Below are 22,476 nucleotides of genomic sequence, written 5' to 3' on the forward strand. Positions count from 1 at the left end.
CCCCCATCCAGGGTCCTGGGTTTCATAACACAGACCCAGAGATGGAGGTTACATAACTTGCTTACAGGAAGTCAGACTGATTTAAGTGACGAAAAATGACCAAGAACGTTTGACCCCTTTGAAGTTGGCACTGTGCGTTTTGCAAGCTTTAGCCTCCTTGTAAAAAAAAAAAAAAGTTTAGAGTGGGCCTTTCGCCAAAAGGTAGCGCTCACATATGCACACACACACACACACACACCACACAAGAACAAACAAATTGACAGCTTCTGCACATTTCCCATGAAAGGTTTTCAGCAAGGGGCGTTAATTAGAGTGAGAGACAGAGCGAGAGTGAGCGAGGACTCCCAGCGGGCTTTGAGACAGCGGGGGAGAATATAAAAGCCTCGTCCCCACGTCGAACCACCTCTCTGGTATTGTTTACCGGCGGACTGACGACACGGGGGTGTTTAATGAACACTGCTTCCCTGCCGGCCGTCTGAGAGTAGGTCTGTCCATCCATCGCTTCCTGATGACCCTGTGCATTACCGGCAGACTGCTGACAGAGAGGTCGGAGCCAGAATGGAGGGGCCAGTCGCTACACGTTGAGTTTGTTCTTAAGATCGATTCGTAATAAAGTGTGCAAAGAGGATGACGGCGAGCATTGCAAAGTGATGACACAGCATGTCGATACGGTGAAGGCTATTCATCAGGAGGAAGTCAGATGAGGATTGATAATTGTAGGCCAACAAGACAAGTTCAGTCACAAAAAAGCATGTGTGCGAGGGTTTGCATCTGGATAGATTTACATATGTAGCTGTTTATTCTTAGTTGCTTTCTATACTGGAATATCTGTTTCATCATATTATGAAGAAGGTGGGTAAGAAATGAGGGCAAAAGGTAAATAAATACAGGTCAAAAGTTTTGGGCATCACACACGACATCCAGTCTGGCTCTTATCTTGGAGAGGCGACTGGCTTGATGGTTTTGTAGATGAGTCTAGGATCTTATCTACACTCGCATCCAGTGTCTCATAGAACCAGAGCCTGTCCTCCTCCACCTAACCCCTCCCTCCCTCCCTCCCTACTGCGTCCCTCGCCCCATATTGTGAACACCAGACAAGGCTATCAATCACAAATTGTACCGCAGAATCTCTTCACATGACACCAGACCAGACCCGGACCAGATCGGTTGCAGATAAACACTTTTTCCAAACACACGTGATAAAAAAAAGTGAAAAAGAAATCTAAAGAGACGCAGCCTATTATTTGGAGTGTCAAGATCTGTGAGTGAACTGAACACATGAGAATGAAAAAAAGTGAGGACTCACCAGCTTTTTCTGTCTCAGGAATGGTCGAGGTGCTCTGGGAAAGAGAATAGAAAAGAAGATTATAGATGCATCACTATTCAAACTCATACAGTAACATTTATATTGATATTCCTTCATGTATTCTCAAACACACATTTAACAACATGTTTGTGTCATGAAAAGAAACGATTGATGGAAAAACAAATAATAGTATTTATTCAGTTGTTTTGATGTTGTGTTAACTATTATCTCTTTGCATGTCCTCCCTCCCAATCGATGGAAATTTTCTAATCTATGAGCACCATAATCTACACAAGCGCAAAGATCAGGGCAGGGTCTTGTCCGTGTCTGTTTCTAGTGTAATTGTTTACAGTTCAGTCGGCCCATGAGTGTGACTATAATAATGATACAATAATGTTTGCAGCCAGCTCTCTGCATTGTACACAAACCAACTAGCCGAGAGTTTATAGAGATGCATGCCCAAATGAAAAGTCCACATTTCTGGTCGGAAGGAGAAACACAGCCACTTTTAAACATTAAAAAGACTTCATATCAACAGGTTTTAGAATAAGTGCAAATACCTTTTGAAGAAGGTGGTTGAAGGAACGAAATGTGTTCGCACGGTCGAACAAGTTCGCCATCGGTTACGTTAATCAGAATATGCGCGGCTGTCCTTTTAAGAATATTGTTTTAAATCAAAGGGAGTGTCTAGCTACAGTAATGTGTTGCTACACACACCAATAAGATAAATACAAATTGGCCATTACACACCAAGAAACTTGTTTTCAGAAACTCTGTATGCGTAGTTTTCCGATGTGCAAACGTCGTGATAGATGGTCGCAGCAGATAACAAACCCGCCAGAGACTTCTGAACAAACAGAACATCATTAAAAGTCCGAGCACACAGCGCACTCTCCTCTGATTCAATGTTGATCCAACCCTCACGTAGGTAGTCTGGAGAGACATTACTGATAAAACTGCAACACAATTTGTAGCCGTAATAGATTTTCATCATTCTGCGCACGTAATATTTCCTTCTTTGGATTTGTTGTGGGTTTGAGAAAAATACTACTGATGCAAAACAGGGTTTTTGGTAAAGATAGGGCAGTTGTGTGTCATTTCATTGGCCAAGTGTGTGTGTGTGTTTGTGGAGGGCAGCCGTCGGTTGGAATGCAGAGGTCTTCCTTGCCTCTGACTTTTGACCTCAGGTTCCTTAGCTGACCTCCACACCCTGACCTGTGATTTAGCTGTGTCCTGCGGTGACTACTTTAAAGCCTGTTTACCCTTTGGGACGTACTTACACAACAGATTCAGGACAGCTAAAGCCACACTGATAATTGTCTTAAAGGAATAGTTTGACATTTTTGGAAACATGCCAAAGGTAACCTCTGTCCAAAGGTAACAATATATCCCGACCAGCAACTCTAAAGCTAACAAATTAACAGGTTATATCTTGTTTCTTTGGGATATGTGCCAGACTGTTTCTTGGATTTCTTCCTGGACTTCCTGGAGTCTCCTCTGGTTGCCTGGCAACCTCACAGGGACGATAAGACTCAGGGATGTTCCTGCTCCCGACCAAGAAATAGTCCGGCAGCTGGGATCGGCTCCACCGTACTTTCTGTGAGCTCAAGGTTACTTAGCATTATGATTAATATCATCTCTTCATTGTGCCTAGCAGTTACAGTGAGTCTATTCTATACTATCTTTATTTGCCCACATTAGTCGATTACACACTAAACTTTAAAAATCTGATCAACGTGAAGTTCTCTAGCTTTTGGGAATTTCTCCTTTGATTCACTTTCGGTGGGTGATAAACAGATCCAAATTTTAGACAAGAGTGTTAGTTTCATTATTATTCATTCTGACTTGTACACAACCAGCCTGTACAGCATGTTCTATTATGAGAAGAAAAACAACTGATTTAATCATTAAAAAGCAAAAATGTGACTACAGGCCCTTCACCTCTCAAATATCAAGGGAGCTCTTATATTTTATGATGGAACACCACAGGCGTGACTCAGACTGGTGAGAGTGAATACAATGGCTGCTCTCATACGCGAGTTTGTTTTTGCTAACGTGTTGGCTGATGAACGCTGGATAAAGAGTTGTCTTGGTCCCAATCTGTCTCACTCAGATGTTTTAGAAGCCAGTGGGTGAGTCGTCTGCGTATACAAACTTGACCTAAAGTACAAATCTAAATGTCCATCTCTAGTGGTATGTCTGTATGTGTATGTGCATATATAAGTAGTGATGCACCAATACCGATATCTGATATCGGGCCAGTACTGACTTAAATAGCTGGATCAGGTTTCATTGACAATGGGGCCGATCTATTTAATTCAATTCTATGTTAATATACTATGTATATTTTATACTGGAATTTTAATTTTAAATTCTAAAGATTTTTTACCAAGTTGCTGGTGTATGATTTATTATTCTAATAATAAATAATAATTCAGTATCTATGTATTTATTTGTTACATTTTGTTTTACAAAGTTAGGAAAGCAATGTCTCAGTCTAGCCTGATGTTGCCTTGTGCATAATGTGTGGGCAAAAACAGCATTTAATCACTTCATGGGTCACGTTTCAGTCACACAAGTGGGTAAAATTCCTCCTGTGGACAAACAGCTTTACAATTTATCGCTGATTAATGAGCCAAAAAAGACACCGAAGAGAAGCCACAGCCAAAGACTCCCACTCACTCCTCCGTCACTAAATCACCAGCACAAACAGAACAACAACAGTGAGGTGAAATCAGAGATAGATTTATATTCGATGCTGTTTCAGCTGTTGGACTCGAGTAATATTAGCTCTGCTTTTATAGCTACAACATTGTCCTCGCTGCATTCCCAGGTGTGCAAAACACTGTAGATAGAGTGGGATTCAGTCAAGACAACACTAATAACCTATTTTGTTTTAGTCTATTTATCAACTGCATATAAACGGTCTCTGCTGGCCAACAGGTTAGATACAGTGTATCTTCTCCACTTTCTTTTCTTTTCTCACTATACAGTCAACAAATCATATGAAAGACCAAAACCAACAATGAATTGATCCTACTAACAAGTACTGCCTGTGAGGCCAAAGCCTCATGAAGTTTATTTATTTGTGCCACAGTGTTGCACCTGATGTCATTTATAGTTTATTTGAGAAAATCCCACAAGCACCGTCCTGCTGCTGTAAATAGCCCCCCCTAAATGTCCTATTTACTCCCATTTGAGCAACATTTGCTAAAAACTACAATCCCCAGCTGTTTTAGGAAATTATTTAGCCTTTTCTAAAAGTGAAACTTTGTATTTGTTAACCGTTTTTTAAGATTTACATTTTAAGTAGGAATGAATTGGCTTTGGGCTGAGTTGGGGCAGGGTTGGGAAGTTGGAAAGTATCGAGACAGATGCTGGGTTAAGACTTTTCTTTAAGGATTTGTTGACAATAAGAATATAGAATAGCACCAGCCTTATGCTTTAATTCTGCTGTGATGCATTGAAATATATCATCACATAGTATGTTAAATTCAGACAGCACTGCATCAATTAATGTGTTGATTTATGCCAAAGGTTTATCACCTCATATTGTGACACAGTGGTGTTAAAAAAAGAAGAAAAAAAAATCACTCAATCAAACGTTTCTATTTTTTAACAATCAGCTACAACTCCACAACTCGCAGAAAGAATGGCCTTGAATGAGTGAATCGATATGGGAGGTCTGTGTAGCGTCTCTGCTTAGCACTAACAAGACATTTCAGTTCACCAGTGTGCGCCCTTCCTATTGTGTAAACACCACACCACGGGTTCCTGTCAATGACCCATGAAGTCACTTACACACAGTGTAAATCTCACCTTCACACAATGCTGTGTTTTCCCTCATAATAGCAATTACAGTTGAATAAATGTGAGTGAGAGACCACAGAGCCTAACAAGAATGTGAATTAATGGGTACCAGCATGTACCAGTGTTTTCACAGCACCACGGTCGCATATTTTCCCCATGTTTGCCTGCGTTCCCCCTGGCGTGCCACAGTGCAGGTTGTCCCAGTGTGGGGTTGTCCGGGCCGTGTCAGGTGTCCACTGGGGAGCTGTAGGCTGTAAGCGTCAGCTGCCTCATTTACTGCCACTAATTTACTGGAAGTGAGTTGTGTGGGGGGCGCAGGGGGTATGGTATGTGTTTGCTTTACGCATGTCTGTGTGTGTGTGTGTGTGTGTGCCTGTGTAATTAACCACGGTAGGGTCATTATTGTCATTACTGTAGCAGGAAGCTTAGGAAACTGGGCTTTACAACAAATCATTTCAGTTTTAGTAACGATTTTATAATTACCAACAGAAAAGGTTGTTTAAGAAATCTTGGAAGAAAAAGTTTACTGGGTGAAAAAACAATGTTTGATGGTATGCTTAGTGTTAAAACTAACAGGTAGGGTTAGGGTATTGTTTAAGATTTTGATATACTTGTGTCTAAACACAAGCAGCCACACAATAACATAAAAACAATAGTTCTAAATTGACAAGATTTTGATTTAAACCCAATAACATCCAGTTTCCCATTTTTTTCAGGCAAGGTTGTTAAAACCATTTCTCTCTGACTGAAATATTCCAACCCAAGACTCCATGTAGTCTGCGGCTGCACCACCTCATCAAATGCAAATCTTTCGCATGTTTTGCTCATCATTTTAGACACACTGTCCCCAAGTTTGGCCCGATATATTACGTATTTTTGGACATTTTTTGGATCCCCACTAGAATTTAAAATAAGGTTCTGAGGGTTTGAACAAAGTTTGACTGCACAGCATGAGTTAGTTGTGACTCATTCACTGGTGGAGGAGTTTTAAATCAGGAAGTATTTGATCAAAGAATAAATAAAGAAGAGTATGAAGCTGACCAAATATATGGTGTCTGCTTTTGGTACTTTTTTGACACTCATTACTGGGGACGAGAATCAAGAAAAAACACTCAAAAGCATTGCGTTAATATACCTGAGGGGACGCACCCTTTTATTCCTTGTTAATGCTACACTGTGAACAACAAATTCTTGTCGAAATCGGCAAGAGAGCTAGTTAATGTTAGCTGTTAGCAGCCGGTGGGCAGCACAGTCCTGCTTAGCTAAATAATGCAGCTACTAATGTTAACAGAGGTTGCATTGAGTTACATTATGATGCGTTCCCGTTAGTAGTATTGAATATTGGGCAAAGGTAAGTTATAACATTATCATGATGTGTTCAAATGTAATCTTGTAAAATGTAGCTTTTGGCGAGAAACTTGAATAAATGCAGTTGTTTGAAGAAGATGTTTTCAGAGCAATATAAAACAGATAATAGAGAGGGAGTTATGATCTGTTTAACTTCCTATCACTAGCTCTAAGCAGCTTATAATAGCCTACATAATTAAAACTACTAATGACAAGAACTACTATAGATGACAATAACAAAATAAAAGAATAACATTTTTAATTTTGGACGGTTTACACTGACTTTGGGACGGTTGAAATTAAATTAGGAAATGGTGGTGAAAAACAATTAGTCTGGAGCTTTGCCTGTATTCACACTTTTTCCACCCAACAATTTATCACGAGTCGATAAGGGAATCTATAACAAATCAGATTAATATGAGGAATTGATAATGGATTCAGTATGGATAAAATCTTATCAAGTCCCACCCCTACTTTTGCTCTGGACACATTTCGGTTGTTTGTTCAGTAATGGAGCTTACGTCGTGTACAGCTGTGTGCACATGCTGTCCTGTGTGAGCGAGTTAGCCAGAGATGTTAAGCAAACCATTGGCATGTGGCTCTTGCACAACAAATCCGAGCAGTCCACCATGGCTCTCTCAACCCCACGGCCACCCTCTCATCCCCCAGCACCCCCTCCTGCACTGCAGCTGCACTATGTGTGCGTGTGTATGTGTGTGTGTGTGTGTGTGCATGTGTGTGTGACCACCCATGGTCTGTGCTGGCCAAGGATTAGGAGGCTCAGGCTAACCCAAACCTTTTTCTCCACCACTTAACGCAAATGGCTAAATTGGTGCAGATGGCTTATGGTCAGGTAAGCTAGCGGCTCCGGCACTAGACGTATAAGGTAACTGTGTGTGTGATAGAGGGCACAGAGATATTGTGTGTGTGTGTGTGTGTGTGCACACGCCTGTCCAGGGCCTTTGGAGATGTTATCTGGAGCTCATTTCTGTTATTTGACTGGCATGAATGTGCTCTTTCTGCCCTGCACTTATAAAAGAATTTATTCTCCATGCTCTGGCGACCCCTGAGCGCACGTGTGCAGGGAAACGTGGGAAACAATTTCATTTTCGCCTTCTCCTTGAGGAAAAGACCAACCCCCCCACCCACTCCTCATACTTTCTCCCCCGCATTCCCTTTCCACATTTTAATAGTTTCCATATGTCACACTTGAAGTGTGTCAACAGGAAGTGATGCGATGACTTGGTGTAATGATGCGTTGGAACATTTCCTGCAGGAGACGTACATTAGCGTCCAGATGTTGGATTTAACAGCTATTTCAAAAGAAAACAACTCCTGATGAAATTTGAAAATGTCTCAGTAACATGTACTGACATCTTGTGTGACGCTAAAAGCCCAGGTGAAATCTATAGCCTGAATGGGTGCACTTTCAGTCTTTAGTTGTTAGGAGGTTAATGATTTTACCATACACACTGTGCACTCAATCACACACAGTCAGACCGCCAGCTGAGGCCTCGTTCCCCCGCTCAACCTTGAGTCGTGAGATATGTTCTGTGTGGGGTGACGTTGGCATAAAGAGAGTGAGAAAAGTGGATATGCGCACATACACACACACACACAGATGGACACATACACACGTTTGCCTTTGTTTACAAGAGTAAGCCAAAGCAACAGGCTTCTGGTTTCAGGCAGTGTCTGGTGGGATTTAGTGCTGGGCCCCTGGAGCATAAACTGTGAACTGTTGACTGGCCCTTGGAATCCTTCACCGGACGAGAGAATAACACTTAACTTGTCTGACCATGAGACTCTTCCTCCGTAAAGGAGAACTAACTGGTCATCGCCTAACTTCACTTCCTAGGCCCTTCTTACAGGTAGACCACAAACTGTTCATCTTTATAAAATATAACTTCAGTAAACATGAGCTGTATCTGCATGTGTACATGGAGACCATAAATCTTTTTTTCCCCAGACAAAGTCTTCAATGAGCTTCTAACTATGCATCCAATACAATTCTGCTTGGCTTTTGTGTTTCTATTTATGAATCATATGTCAAAATGATTGAGCTGTAATAAATAAAACAAAAGACAAACCACTTAATGATTCAATTAGAAAAAAAATATTCATGTTTAAGATAATATCCTTCTACATCTGGTGGGTCAATATAGTACAGAATAAGAGTGAACTCTTCACATTGACATTGTAATGTTTGGTAGTTAAACTGCAACAGATGCAGTGTAATATGGTAAAATATGCCCACTGTGGTATACTACATAAACAGTTTTACTGCTTGATGGAAAATAAAACAAGCATATTTGCTTGTTTTATGATCTTAGAGACAATAGAAGCAACGTCATTTATCCTGATTTGATTGCATTTTGGTTGCATCTGCACAGTGAATGACCAATTCAGTGAAGACCCCTCTTTACACCTGCGTGTCATATCCAGATTGTATCTAGATATGATTTAACGTGATTACTTTTACACCTGGTATTAATATGTGTCTCCTGTCTCCACAATGAGATCCGATCGAGATCTGATTACTTCCAAAGCTCCAGAGCCCAAAAAAAAGGTACTCGGGACAGCCCTAGCATTACGTATCCCCGCCCACGTAGTTGTTGTATGTGAACTGAAAATGCAATTGCATTTACACTTGTGTTCAACGTGGTCACAATACGTCAATGACCACCTCCGGAGATGGTTTTGGCAATCGGATCACAATCCGTCCTTCATGCGTTTTTGGGGCATTCACACGTGTACTTTCATGTGGTCAATCACTATCCAATTGCAGTCCGATCACCCAAAACACATTTTAATGCGAAGTGTAAAGTGACCCTACTTAGCAAATGTCAATAAAATGTGTGGATTTTTAATCTAATTTTAAAATGAGTGATAAAGATGAACAAACCGATCAAATAGAAGAATTGGTGTTGAAAAAATGCTACATGTGCTATTTGAAATGGCTATTCAAGATAGATTCATAAAGAGCAAACAGGACGTCTCATTTTGTTTAACTACATACATTTTCACAAGTGAAGAATATACAGTACTGACTTCACTCTTTTCCCTCCTCCTGTTTCGGCTCTCTCTACACGGGATAGATCACACACGAAAAACACACTGACTAACTCATCGATCCACCGTCTGTTATAGGTTATACTGACAAAAACAGGCCAGGCTTTTCTTTATTATGCTACCAAGTAGCTCCACAGGTGGTTTTTAAAAATGTGGGATAAAATGTTTGGAAATGGATGACAAAACCGCACAGGACTATTTTAGTCATGTTATTCTACTCCTGTCTTATTACGCTGATTAAGAGACAAAATGCGTCACCTGTTCCCGCTCACCACATTAAATTTGTGGCTTATGGAGTTAATGGGGATAAGTCTTATGATCCCAACTGCACCAACAATGCTAGCCCGTGGATTAGCCGCTGACATTTTTGGGAGAAAGCAGAGAGTGGGTTAACAACACAGAGGGATTAGAGCGTCCTCTGTAGAAGACTGCGGTGGCCCCATAGCAGCCCTGTGGCAGACACCCAGCTTACTGACTTACCAGAAGGACCAGTGGGTGAGACCTTGCTGGGTCACAGACAGTTTTGTGACATTTACTAAAGAATGTACACTCTTGACTGTCTACTTTAGAGGGCACTGCATTTATCTGGTCAGCAGAGCACTGCCTGTTGGGTAAAGCACTTTGTGCACATGCACAGTTTCACATGCTGCAATGAGATATTTAGCTCTAAATAAAGAGCAAACCCCTTCAATAAGTAGGCCGCGGTCCTTCCTTAAACATTAAAGCTCAGGGCAGAGATGATTAATTGAGCGAGACACTCAGGTGTATCTGAGGTAATGTAACTTCAAGGCAAACATGAATGAAAACACACATTCAAAACAAAAAATGTGAACACACGCTCAAGCCAAATGTTTCAATTAAAACCCTAAATCACAAGCCTGACTAAGTGTTGCCTAAATTGCACCTGGTTTTACAATGAATTCCTGTGTACATGTTTCAGCATCTATGAATCTGTGTGTGTGTGTGTGTGTGTGTGTGTGTGTATGCGCTTCGAAGAGTGCATTCAGTTTGTTTGTTCATTCTGTGATTTATGGCGGTTCATTATCAGCGGGCTGCAGGGGTGTTTCCAGATGTCTACATTATCCAGTCATCCTTAAGATTTACTGTCAACAAGCACATCATCCTGCAAGTATTCCCAGCACTTTTTACTGTCTCCGTTACGTAATAGATGTACGTTACGCTTCATTGACTCAGTCTTTAACACTACCAACGAGTACTCGTTAGCAACAAACACAGCAGAGTTTCCGTGTTGGATGAAAATCTATGATTCATTTAAGTTTAAAAAAAAAAAAGTACCAAAAAACACATGGAGCCGGTAAATCATGATGGTGAGTACGCTGATGTGATTTAGGCGATTTAGGAGCATGTTGTCATAAAAACAAACACACAGTCACAGTGTAAACAATGATTTTTGAGATGTTTGACTTCCATAAAGATGCGAAAACAGAAAATGTATTCTATGGAACAATTAAGCATCATATCATGGCTCAAAGCCATTTTGAGAAAATGTTCAGTATGCACACCGAGTCAGGCTGATACATGTGGACAAATCTCATGACGCCGTGTTTTGGCTTTGTGCTCTGGTTTGTTTTCTAATGATACCCTATTAATTCAGTCTATCCTTCTCTCTACTGTTCTTGGAGTGCTTTATGCAATGGCTATAGCCTTGAATCGACAGGAAAAACAAGATTTCCTTGTGGGGGTTGAGGAGAAGTTCATTTTCCACATCCTGTTCCAAACACAAGCCTTTTCTTTTTTCTTATCCTCTTTTTTTTTAAAACCACAGCAGGTCTGTGTTTGTCTCCTTCTTACAGCTGTGCTCAGCAGAGGAGTGACCTTGGGGACAATGACAGCACACAAAGCGGCTTGCGTGGCCATGACCAGAGCCACTACTCGCACCCCCATGTCAGACTGAATGGCGGTTGGTTTCATAGCTCACTGACTCATTATGGACTACTACAGTCTTTAAGCCAAATATGTGGGAGGAATGTAGGCAAACATAATTATGCCTTGCTGCATATGGTGTTGACTATTGACCGAGGACGGGAACGAGAGAGAGAGTGGGAGTAAATGTAGAGATAAATAAAAAGGCAGTGAAAGTAGAAAAGTCTTTTCTCTGTGTGGGACGCTGAGGAGGTGCGGTCTGGATAAAGGATGTTTGGGGACTGCGAGGCTGCCAAACCGGAACACAGAGGAAGGACAGAGCAGAGATCTGCTAGTGACCTTAGCACGCAAACCACAGCACTTCTATTGTCCGCCAAACTACAGACAGATAAAGAGCTATATGTACACACATAACCAACTGATAGGGAGTAAAGTATTTCCATCATTCTGAAATAAAAATATCACTCAATCAATCATCTCCCTTGAATCCAGACAGGAAAACTTTCAGAACTCCCTGCCAAATAGCGGCAAAACCACATAAGGAGATGACAGAAGTTGTGTTTGGAGCGCTGTTGCCATGGAGACAGAATACAGATCCAAACAAAGGGTCAAAGGTTGCCCCGTTATGGAATATTTACCAAAGACGACGAGGGCTAGGTTAGGGCAGCGCCCTCCCTGTCACCATACAGTGCATGACATGTAAAACACCCCTGTGCTAAATTTAACAGAGAGCCACGGCCTGCGCCTTGTTCTGTAGTACGTCTTGCTGGTGGGAACGCTCGGCGCTGAGGGTGACTGATATGTTGTTTCCGACTGTAACATTTAGAGGAAGGTGGTCAGGGGTCAGTAGCCTCCACCCGCCTCTGTGGCTTGGCACATCCTCTGCAGCCAAACAGCTCTAAAAATAGAGTCACATAACAAATTGCTCTCACACCATGCATAACTTAAGTTTGGCACCGCAGATTACACTTATTAATGACTGCTAATACCACTGTGACAGGCAATTATACAAATCCTTTAAAAAAATTATAACAAAGCTAGCACTACTCAAGATTGGAAAGGAAATCTTTCAGCGAGAGAATTTAATTAGAGTTGAAACAATTAATCAATTTGATTAGTTGAAAAAACAATTATCGTCATAATATTAGTCATGATTTCTCACAAAAATGTCAAACATACATTGGTTTCAGATTCACAAGTGTGAATATTTTCTACTTTTCTTTGTTTTATGTGATTATAAACTGACTGTTTGGGTTTAAGTCGGACAAAATAACACATTTGACCACCTCGAGCTTTATCATTTTTCGCTTGATCCATGCGAATAATCAATAATGAAACTAATCCTTAGTTGCAGGCCTAAATATAATATACAGCCAAGTCAATAGATACACATCAGTCTATAAAGCAAATAAAAAGCCACCTGTTACAACACAACAATGCAAGTAAATAACATTGTAAGACACCTGCTACACTGAGCAAGTAATAGAAACCTGCCAACAAAAACACTCTGCGGCAAAGAATAGCAGCTTCCACCATGAGAAAAAAACACCTGCTGTGGCAAAACATCCTCTCAATGTAAGCCCCACATTCGATGCAAGAATAACAGCCACCTGCTGAAGGCTAACAATAGCCACCAGCTAAGCTAGCGAGGAGCCAAGAATCTATTCACTTGAACCCAGTGCCTTATCCACAACAGTGAGTGAACGGCACTGTGCATGCCAAGTGAATGCCCGCTCGTCACCAACGTACACAGCCACATACCACCACTTCACATTTATCATTGTTACATAAAAGACAGAACAGCGTGAGTATGTGCTCGTTACAATCACACCAAAGTGTTACACTGAGTGCCGGGAGGTGTCAGGGGGACAGTACGAACACAAATACCAGTTACCTCTTGCATAATCCAGCATGAGATGGAAGGAATGCAAACGCACGATGATAAACACTTCACAACACACTGCCTATGCAAACATAACCCGTATCAAAATACACACACATACAAACACATACCAGACATTTCTTTGCAATCATCAGACATGAGATGAGACTGTCACATTTCTTTCCCCCTGACTTTCTACATTGACGATTTTCTGAGGTTTTAATGCCTGGCTACACATCTGGCATCATCCAGAGTTCATAAAACTGTAGTTACGTATCTAACTCTGCTTGATATCGGCCGGTAAAGGTTGTGTCCCTCATGTTTCACTCGCACGTCCCAGTCTTAAAAACTTAAACTTAAGATGTTGAAAATGTGAGAGACCCCTCACATCATGGCATGTTATGATAAATGTAACAGTTTTGTTCCTATAGTGTGTGGTGAGCAACAATTTGGCCAAAACAGCACACCACACACTAACAGATTACATTCACGCACAACTAGAATCCTGACTCAAAACAACATGGAAATCTCACAAAATCTCTCACGATCAAACATGATTTTGGTGTAAACAAACACGGACGACGGGGGGGGGAGAATTAGCTGAAAATTCACAAGAAAAAAAGAAAAATTAAGGATGAAGTCATGGAGACACGACAAATAAACACTTGTGTTGTTGCCACAAATTAATAAGTTGGTCCTTCATTTCTGAGGTCTATCTTAATACTACTATATGCTTCGCGTTTTGCATTAGCTCATGCGGCTGCCGTGACGGCTGTTGTCGTCTTTCTGATTCAGTCAGCTTGGTTCCCAATTGGCTATCGTTCTTTTCCGCCTGACTGCGTCATCGGCTGTCATCTGGGTTCTCCACATACAACAGGATATCCAATCGAAAATATTGAACATATTTAATATTTGCGATATGAAATCGGTGCGGCCAGTATGAACTTCCAAGCCAATTGGGGGATGTAAATAACACTCTTAACATACCTCACACCGCAAGAATATATGGAAAGATATTATTTATTATACTACATCCTTAGAACCATCAACAAATCTGGGCTATTTATCCCTTGTTGGAAGGGGGAACTAACACTATAGAATTGGCACAGGAACAATGGATAGTGTATAATAAAGCAACTGTACACATAATTTGCCCCCTTACAAATGTGAAATTGGTCTTAAGTTACTCTTAAAGTAAAATACGAACAAAGACACACCTAAACTGCGTTGATCTAACTGTCAGTTGGTCTTACTTCCTGCCAGAAATATTGACCCTCTCACTGACCTTCTGCATGGAGATATTTATCTTGGTACTTTATACACGGTATCAAGGTTGTGTTGTAATAGGTCCACATACTACTCCCCTTATTTTGATAACCTGGATCTCTGCTCATATATCACAGGAGTGTGTAGGGTAGTGATTTCTGTGTTGATTTTACCTTTAAAACGGTTGTGCTCACTACTGGCTTGCCAAAAAGATGTATGCTGTTTGCTGTCCTGTGTAAAGGATGTTAGTATTGATGGCGAGTTAGTTCAAAGCTACACATGCTACTGAAAAAGCTATATAGGAGATATATCAGTGATTTATTATCTGGCATTTTTTCTTATTTTCATAGTTTTTTTATATACACACATATTAGTCTAAATTTGGTCTTTTTTGAACATACTGCACACGATTAGTTTTCAGTGTATAATTTGATTGTTTAGATGTGTGTATTCACAAGTAAGAAGAGTAAAAAGGGACGTTTTACAGAATAAATCCAATCCAGAAGCCCAACAATAAATCATATTATTCTGAAGCTTGTAATGTTTAGCCTTTGTCAACACTGTGTCAGAGAGGTATTGATTAAAGTTGATTAATATGTTTGAAGCTGTAGTTTGTGGTGGTGTATTTGTTGTATTGGGCACAGTTCTGGTAAATCAGTCAACCCATGTAATAACCCATATAATCTATAAAAGCTGTCAGGGATACAGTGTAATGGTGAACATTAGGAGAAAGGATAAGATTAATAAAAGAGAAACAAAGGTTATACATTTGCTTTGGGAAAATGTTACAGTAAAATGACTCTACATACTATTTTCCCTGTTATATAGAACTGAGTAGTATTTTTATATAATTATAAGGTTAGATTATGTATGTAGTTATCTTGTAAAACACAACTGGTTGAATTAAAACCTCAACCATGGTTCCTCCTCACATCTGCCTTGTGTTTACATCATTTAAAGGATTTGTATTGTCTGCCTAAAAAGATTAAGTGGGCGTCCCAACGCTTTAAGTCTGAAAGGACTCAACAGTCCCTTCAACTATTAACCACTGAGAATCCCCTTCATGAAGTCATCATCTCTTTGGCCTCCATCAATCACTCCGCGGGGCCTCCACTGTAAAAAGCCTCCTATTAGGCGCAGTGAAAGCACTGTTTACCCAAGCTTAGTGAGTTACCTTGGGTTACTGCAGGAATGGAGGTTGTGGAAACAGTTGGCCACAGACATTATATATCATAGAGCATGTTGCTGTGTGTCTCTTAAAGTAACCGCCTCAGTCACAGAGTGAAATATTGCTTTCCTTTGAGACAGCATACGTGCAACGAGACAAAGCAATGCCAACAAGGAATTGCGAGAGATAATTCAAGAATGTGAGACGTCCTTTTCATCGAGAAATTCTGACGTTTCCACAGGTTGTAATGTTTTGTTCTAGCTAGATAAGATAATTGTTTTGCAACAGGGACATCCTGTTCTGCATTTAGGGCTATCGTATTATGCATCACGACATTATGAGATAAAGTGTCTCAAAGCAGTCAAAATCTTTTTTTTTTTGTTCCTTTCCATTCAAACATTTGTAAAAGCTTTGCTTGAGTGCTCAGTCCACTGGCTTCCGGCCTTGTTCACATTGCTCTCGTTCTGAAGGCAATAGCAAAGCAAGGCTGACAAAATCATTAAGTGAGCAAGCAAGAGGTTTGAAGACGCACGTCTCACTTGAAGCGTGTCCCCCCCCTCGCTCACTCCTGCCCTGGCTTTTCACCCCCAGACTCCCCTTCTGACCCCTTTGTTGGGGCGAAGGGGTCCAGCTCTTTGCAACCAGCTAATTATAGAGTTTTAACGTCTGCTTGGCTAAGCTCTAAGTGCTGGGGGACATTCCTACAACTGGGGGATTCACTATGAGTGTGTGTGCCCTCGGAGTTTTCTGTTTTTATTTAAACTTTTGTACCGCTATGTGCCATGAGGAAAACGTTTTATTTGAAACATAAAAGTTGTTAAACAGTAGCTGTACACTCAACTGAAAAACAATGCAAATGAGAGGCACCAGAAACTAAAACAGCCACAACGATGCACAAGGGATGTTCAAAGTCTTAAAGTCATGAACAACTGTAAATAGAATACTTTCAAAATAGAGATACCCAAATCTGGCCTTATCAGTTTAGATAAAATACAAAAATGAAAAGCAAAGGAAAGGAAGCCAAAAAGAAAGTAAAGAACGATGGTGAGGCACGACAGTGATAGATGGTGTGTGTGTGTGTGTGTGTGGTGGGGGATCTTAATTGGTCTCTAAGCAATCATGTTGTTGATATTTGCGGTATGAGAAGTGCAATCTTTCCAGATGTGTCATATCACGACCTGCTGTTTATGGTTGAGATGTATATTGATGTGATATAGAGCTCCTGACTTACCCCACTCTTCGGTTTTGCTCCAAGGGCTGGCGTAGGGCCTGAGGTGGAGGCAGCAGGAACGTGTGGGTGTGGAGGGTTTTGTGATGCAGCTGGCACAGATCCTAAATCAAACTCCTGCACAGTTAACAGACAAAGATGACAATATAGGCATTACATTATTGTACAAAGAGCAGTGTTTTCCTCTAACATTTCAGTATTTCCTCAAAGATAATCAAGAGCATAGTTTTAAAATAGCAAAGCACACAACACAGTTCATCAGCAGATGAATGATAATCAGTGTCCATTGCTATGCCTTATAATGACCATTAGGGGACAGATAAGATTACTGTAGCTGAGGAAAGACATTAGAGCTGCAACAATTAATCAATTAGTAGTCAACTATTAAATTAATCGCCAATTATTTTGATAATTGATTAATCGGTTTGAGTAATTTTTTTAAGAAAAAAAGTCAAAATCCTCTGATTGCAGCTTCTTAAATGTGAAAACGTTCTGGTTTCTTTACTCCTCTATGACAGTAAACTCAATATCTTTGAGTTGTGGACAAAACAGGACATTTGACGACGTCATCTTGGGCTTTAGGAAACACTGACCGACATTTTTCACCATTTTCTTTTTTTTTGTGTTGCCCTTGGGTGCAAAACATTCATTTAATAAAGAGTCGTTTCAACTGGAGTATAAACTGCAGCCAAATCCAGCAAAGTCACATGCAGGTGTGTACCTGGAGTTGTCGTCGATGGAGGGTCGGCGTGCTGTCCATAGAGGAGGTGGCACTGAGGGCATTCTCGATTTCCTGGTCCAACTGGTCCAGCTTCATAAGCAGCAACACCATTGAGTCCAGACGAGCATGCTCACGCTGAATAAACAGACAAATCAGAGAAAATAAAATACATTACCCCTGCACTGAGCTCATAAATGTAGCAGAGACACTGAACTCCAAATTGCTCCCAATGGATAGGCCAGCGCCTTGCTTGGCAGCTCTGCCCCCATCAGTGTGTGAGTGGTTGAACCATTTACCATTTGCCTCAGAGGATTGAGTGCCACTGGAAATGACAAAAGCCAATGGTAATGTACTGTACGGTTGGAAAATATGGAGATGTCTATGAGATGTTTTTGACATGCCCGCATAGACTGTATATAAGAAGTGGACGTAGTCACCGTGACGTCACCCATTGGCTTATGGACTGCCAATTTGAAGCCTCAAGTTCGGCTGTTTTGGCTGTCGCAATGATGTTTTTTTGCGACAAGAATTGACACGAGGGAGTGGAGCTAAGCACAGCCGAACGCTGAATAAGACATTTTCAGGCGACCAAAGAGGGTTATAATTAACTTTCATGAACTGAAAACACACTGTGAAAGGGTTAAATTACAAGACGGAAACACGACAACTCCCAGACCGGACAAAGACCATAATTTACTAAATGAACATCATGCTGTATTGAAGAAGACTTGAAACTAGTGATTGAGACCATAAACTCATGTTTACAATGTTTACTGAGGTAATAAATCAAGTGAGAAGTAGGGTCATTTTCTCATAGACTTCTTTGCAATCAGAATTATTTTTGCAAACAGAGGAGTCGCCCCCTGCTGGCTATCAGGAAGAATGCAAGTTTAAGGCACTTCAGCATTAGTTTCACCTTTTTTTGGAAATTACCTGAGCATACTTAAGAACCAGCTTTCTAGCTTCTCACTTGATCTGGGTAATTAAGATCATATGTATTTGCAGTCATTCAGTTCAGTTCAGTCTTTTGTCGAGAAACATCAGGGATAGCTGCTAATTCTGGGACTATTTTTCTGACAAATGCATTTTATGGAGGGTGACTACCTTTTCTTCCAACGATATATCCTTTTATCAGTAATAAAGAAGACAACAGTAGTTGTCATACATTTTATAGATTCATCAGCTTGTGGCCTGTCTGCTAATATCAACCAAGTTCTTTGGCTCTCGGCCCTTCATGCAAGAAAAAATATTGAGGAGTTCTATTCTGTATCCTGCTTTCCCTGCTTCTTACTTCTCTTTCCTCTTACTTTTCAACTGCTGCTGATAACTCTAATCCAGACACGTTCACCCTCTGCTCTTCTGTGTCCTTCTCCGTTCTGCACTTAAAATAATCCCGGTTGTTTCCTCTGCTTTTTACACACACCCCTGTGCATTTAATGTTTATCTCTCTTGTATCATCTCTGGTCCTTTTTTAATTATATGGCTCCAAGACTTAACAAAACATTTTCCCTTTAGTCCTCTAATCTGTAGTGTTCAATTATCCGTTCCAACGCTGTGATAACAAGCCTCACACTGACCTCAGGTGGTGTGTCTCCAGTAAGACAAGCTAAATGACATGCAATCCAGCCCACCTTCACACTCCACCTACCACTCTGTCCTTGTTTGCTGTGCCTCAATCCTGATTTGTTTGATGCAACATAAACCCTTGTCTGAAGATCTTAAACTTGTTCTTAACACGCTATATGTTTTCATTTCCTCCTGCCTGTCTTTTATCCTGCATGGCTCCGGGTGTGGCTCTATGTCTGAGCTTCTCCCCTGAGAAGAACCCCAAGAAATTACATCATGGGGCTGGCTCATTAGTCCTTACAAACCTTGTTACAATCTCCTGTTAAACACTTTATGAGGGTGAGCTCATGGGACGCACTGCCACCATAGTTGTATGTTGGTTTAAAAGGTGTAGAGGCATGTTAACATGTGAATGTGAGCCTGGTTTTCATGTGCTGTGTCTGTTGATTTATAGGAGAGAAATCTTGTTTTTTCACGTTGGATAAGTACCAAACATATCCTGTGAGGTGGCTAATGTGGCTCGATCTTGTTTTAGTTAAGTTTACAATGGGTGTGTGCGTATGACAACATTCGTGTGAGCAGTGACTAATGCTAATGTGTGTGAGGTTTACACGTTTATGGATAGAATCTGCATCACGATAAACAAGCTTACAGCTGCAACCCTGCGCCTGGCTCCCTGCTCCATCCCTAATGGCGTCTTATGACTTGCGCTTACATTTATTTTCCAGTTAGTGCCCAATTAGCCTGTCAAAAGCCGTTCCTATTGGATTTGCAGAGAGAGCAAATAGACATTGAGGGCCATGTGTGTCATGGAAATGTGTCTCACATTGATGCATTCATTGGCATTCCTAGCTAGTGGCAGTGCACATCGCTACGTTCTGTCTCCTTGGCAAAGTATCACAATGAGACATTGTATCGCGGTAAAACAATGACATCTTTACGAGGCTTCGCTGAATGAACAAAAGCATTTGGCTCGAGATGGCAATAACAACCACAAAACAGCAGGGTAAAAAACAAGTGCAGTGCAATGTCAGGCGCCTCAGAGAGGCAGAGTTTTTTCGGTGGCATTCTGGTGGTTTGGGTGTTCTCAGAAGGTTTCTTTTTTCTCTTTCCCATCTTTTGAGGTTTCTGTTACATTCCTCTCGACTTCCTGTTTTTTTGAGATGGGAGACAGTTCCCACACTGTTTGAACTCTTAGACCTCCTCCTTCCCCTTTCCTCGCTCTCCTTTTCAAACCCCCTCTCAACCCGGTGGCCTGCATCCCATTTTTCAGACCTGTCCATTAAACTGACGGTCTCTTTCTCTGCTGAGCTAAATATAGTGTGCAGATGACTATGCATCAAAATACTGTGCATAGGCCTACATTTGATTTGAGCATTTGATTAGTAAATGAGGCCTCAAAGGCAGAAAAAGAGACTGAGAGAGCACTGAGACAATGATGTTGCAAAGTGGCCTGCTGTCAGATAAACGACAGTTGAGCCAGTTTGGCCCTGGGGTCAGGATAAAGCCTTGTTGCTAAAACAAATAAACACAGTAACAAAGCCCAATATCAGGTTAATCTGAAGCCATTATGCAAACCAGATGGATTGTCTGCAACAACAACATGGTTCACTGGGGACATAATCATTTGTTAGTACAATATCTTGTCAGAGATAATTCCTTGGTTGCTGTTGCCATTGTCCACTAACAGATAATAACATCAGTTCTGTATTAATTTCCTTCATGTTATTCAAGAGCCTCTTCTCCGTTTTTCTTTATGCTAAATACAGTATGTTACCTCCCTTGGGGATGATAATGTTAATTTGTACTAACTTATTTCTTTCCTGTCCTCACGACCTTCCCTAAAGCACATTTTCTTAGCAAACTGGCTTCATACATTATGTAAATACACCCCATGGTGAAAACCCTGTGGTGCTGTCAGAGAGGAGGCATGCCATCACCATATGGTGGATGAATTGCCTTGGTGCCTTCCAGTTTAATGGCTCAACTCCTCTACTCGAGTTCCAGGAGCCAGTTTTTTCGGATACTTAATCCAAAGGTTGAAAGCCATGCTAAGATTGAAACTGGAGCCAGTGGTAATAAATGCGGCACTGGTTTTCCATGTCCCTGCACTGGACTGTGATCTCTTGTTTTTTGGGCAGCTGATGGAGTGACGTCAACATTGGCCATGATGACTAAGAGGGCCTCCAAAGTTTCTATGCACACGGGGAATTTGTGTTGAGATAATGCAGTGATGATACATGAAAATATCTGGGATTACCCAACTCATCGGCTTTTCAGGAGCACACATGCAACCAGACTGTCAGTGTATGATGCATCATGCCAACACTGTGACTGGTCGCATGTGTCACTCATTCAGCATCATAGCTCATGAAAGACATTTATCTTATTGTACTTTGGAAAGGGGGCTGAAAATACATTAGACCAAGTTCAAAACACAGTCGACAACTGAACATGACCAAACGGTACCACTCATCAATGCAGCATATTGTCTTGCCATGTAACCCATGGGCATCAAAACCTCCCACGTCCCACACACTGACCAACAAGCCACCATATTAACCCCCACGTTGCACGCTTCAGTGTAGAACACTCATGATATCCTATCACAGGAATGCATAAACCTAAATAACTGATTATCTTGTTTATCTTACACTGATATAGAATGGAAAAAAAAACACTTAAAAAATGTCCTTATAATCAGCTACTATAACTGTGTTTCTGCAACGCTTCAAAATGCAAAATGGGGGTTGGTTAAGCTAGTGTTAGCCTTACTTTTATAACCAGTACATGAAACCTTTACAATAAAACAGCCTTGAAAACAACTCAAGGATAACATTTTCATATTAAACTCTGTAAGAGTAGCTGTTCACAAGCGGGTGATCGTCTTCAGCTAGAGTGTAACACAAGAATCTAACTTTCCACAATATGGTACTTGTCTAAACAGCATGCCTGCTTAATGCGCCTTGCGTTGTAAATAATGGATTTCTTGTTGTCATTCCAAAAAGGCCAACACTGCAACTACTAATAGTGAATAAATACTGCGGGCAATGCTTTGCTCCAATGAGCCCAAATGCGTGAACTGCTTATTACGTTTTTGGCACTTTACTGTACCAGACAAGCACGCTAGCTAGCGGTGTGTAAATAGTACAACATACAGTATTATCTGGAGAGAGCAGTTTGAGTATGTTGTGGAGAGAGCGGTTGGAGCCTTTCACCCCAGAGA

The 22,476-nt window shown here is 41.0% G+C and overlaps 1 protein-coding gene across 3 annotated transcripts in view; it reads right to left on the reverse strand.

The window, feature by feature from the left end:
- The window catches only part of dlc1 (DLC1 Rho GTPase activating protein), a 91,842-nt gene that overhangs the window by 65,302 nt on the left and 4,064 nt on the right, over positions 1 to 22,476 (reverse strand). For all 3 annotated transcript variants that reach the window (XM_037763992.1, XM_037763991.1, XM_037763990.1), the window contains exons 3-5: positions 17,685 to 17,819; positions 16,967 to 17,080; positions 1,307 to 1,340 (exon numbers count right to left, since the gene is read on the reverse strand). In XM_037763992.1, coding sequence (XP_037619920.1) covers positions 1,307 to 1,340; positions 16,967 to 17,080; positions 17,685 to 17,819 — 283 coding nt within the window. The remainder of the gene's footprint in view (positions 1 to 1,306; positions 1,341 to 16,966; positions 17,081 to 17,684; positions 17,820 to 22,476) is intronic.

Source organism: Sebastes umbrosus, chromosome 3 (genome assembly GCF_015220745.1).
Source record: "Sebastes umbrosus isolate fSebUmb1 chromosome 3, fSebUmb1.pri, whole genome shotgun sequence".
Classification (NCBI taxonomy): Eukaryota; Metazoa; Chordata; class Actinopteri; order Perciformes; family Sebastidae; genus Sebastes; species Sebastes umbrosus.